General features: G+C 38.7%; 1 protein-coding gene across 1 annotated transcript; it reads right to left on the minus strand.

Moving 5' to 3' along the window:
• LOC149379976 (uncharacterized) lies at positions 1 to 1,247 on the minus strand. The gene is made up of 2 exons (XM_089602426.1): positions 1,045 to 1,247; positions 1 to 924 (listed from the first exon to the last, which is right to left on the minus strand). Exons 1-2 carry the CDS (start codon positions 1,102 to 1,104, stop codon positions 268 to 270), a joined length of 717 nt encoding a protein of 238 aa, XP_089458552.1. The 5' UTR covers positions 1,105 to 1,247; the 3' UTR covers positions 1 to 267.
• Between the last annotated feature and the right edge of the window lie 672 nt (positions 1,248 to 1,919).

A 1,919-nucleotide genomic window follows, 5' to 3' on the forward strand; every position in this document is an offset into this window, starting at 1 on the left:
TATATAGTACGATCTAACTCTTTGTACAATTTCATCACATGCTTCGGTAGAGATTCTTTGTCTCTCTACAACACCACATGTGTGTATATATATATATATATATATATATATATATATATATATATATATATATATATTAACATCCCAAAAACCAGCTCAGCAACATGATTCACCATTTTTGCAACAAACCCCAAAACTAAAACGAGATGAGATGAGACCAGCTAATTAATACTTAACCCCTAACATATAAATAAATAAAAAACAATCCTATGCCCTAATCTGCGTTCCACGTGGCGATCTGACCCTGAACACATGCTCTTCACCGGTACATTTGTCCACTCTCACAACCCAACTATGAGAACCGGACGATGATCTGATCTTTCCATTTTTATTATTACCAGCCCCACTAATCACCCTTGTGGCTTGATTATTATTATTGTTAATCCTAGTCACCAAAAGGCCTTCTCCGATGGGCAAAAGCTGAGTCCTCCAACCCAAGACGGTGTTATTGCACCTCCAAAGGCCTCTTCTCATGGCGTTGTGTCCGACGACTACGGTGACAGCGCTGTCACTCTTGGCCATCTGAACCGCCCTAATGATCCGCTCGTGGTTGTCCAGGTGGCAGTCGACGAGGACGAAGTCGGCGTCCCCGTAGTGGGTCAGGAGGAGCGTCTGGGCGTCGCCGATGACGAACTCCACGTGGCACACTCCCAGGCCCAGAATGAGCTCCTCGGACCGGTCAAGCTCGTCGGAGCCGCGGAGAATGCACACCACGCGCCCTCCGGTCTGCTGGGCCGCCGCGACCAGGCCCAGTGCTGTGGGGTCCACCGCACCGGAACAAGCCGCCACCATCAGCTGAGCGTTGTTCCCGGCGGCTAAAGCCGATATGAACTCCACTTCGTCTGGCTCGTTTTGTTTGTTTCCCTATTCAGAAAAAGAAAGAAAAAAAAAAGATTAGCAAAAAGCTATACATAAATAAAAATAATAATAATGTAGGGTTTTATTGTACGTGACGAGCTAGAATATAATAAGAGAGAGACTTACCATTTTTAGGGTTCTGAGGTAGGCCTTTGTGGCATTCTCGGCAGACCATAAACCAGCCATTTTAGATATATGTATTTCTCTTTTCTTTTTTTAGATTTCTTCTTGTTTTTGGAATGAGAGAGATGTAACAATGAAATGTGTGGATTTTCTCTTTGAGTATGTGCTTATTACTTTCTTAGCTTTGTTTGTTTGGTTTGGTTTGGTTTTCTTCTCGGAGAGAATGGGGTTTATATATATGTGTGCGTAAAGCTATTAGACAATCAAATGACGGATTGATGGAATTTGTTTTTAGAAACGACACCAAGCAAGCTGTCTCAATCCAACTTGGCCATGTTTTATTAATAATTTTATAAGTGAACCCCATTTCAACTAGCTAGATATGACAATACAATATTTTTTTAATTATTATTAGTTTTTATATAAATATATTTTATTCTAAAAAAATGGAAAATTATTAAAATACGGATTACACTTTACCTGGAGCTCTAAATATTTTTACATTTCTGGACAAATTTCAATTCTATGCGAGCTTCCAGGAAACACAATAGCGTATTATTATTTTTAATTATCGAAAAGTACTTTTGTGCTATTTTATTCGTAAACTAATTATTGAGATATCATTCAAACTGGTATAAGTTTAGCTAGAAAGGTACCGTATGAAGGCTCCACGCAATTAGTAAGCAGTAATAAGTCAGCAAAGATAAGCTGTACTTGTCCAAATAGTTAATGACAACGTCGTATAATCAAGTCATTACTGTTTTATAGACAAATAAATCAGGCCCGCTTGTTAGTTGAGGAACACCCAACAAACTTGTACTATATAATTCTTAATAAAATGAAAATGAGAGAAAAAAAAAATAATTTAGATTAGGAGT

The sequence above is a fragment of the Urtica dioica genome, chromosome 12 (genome assembly GCF_054948205.1).
Source record: "Urtica dioica subsp. dioica isolate 48M chromosome 12, U.dioica_male_clone48M_v1_H2, whole genome shotgun sequence".
Lineage (NCBI taxonomy): Eukaryota > Viridiplantae > Streptophyta > Magnoliopsida > Rosales > Urticaceae > Urtica > Urtica dioica.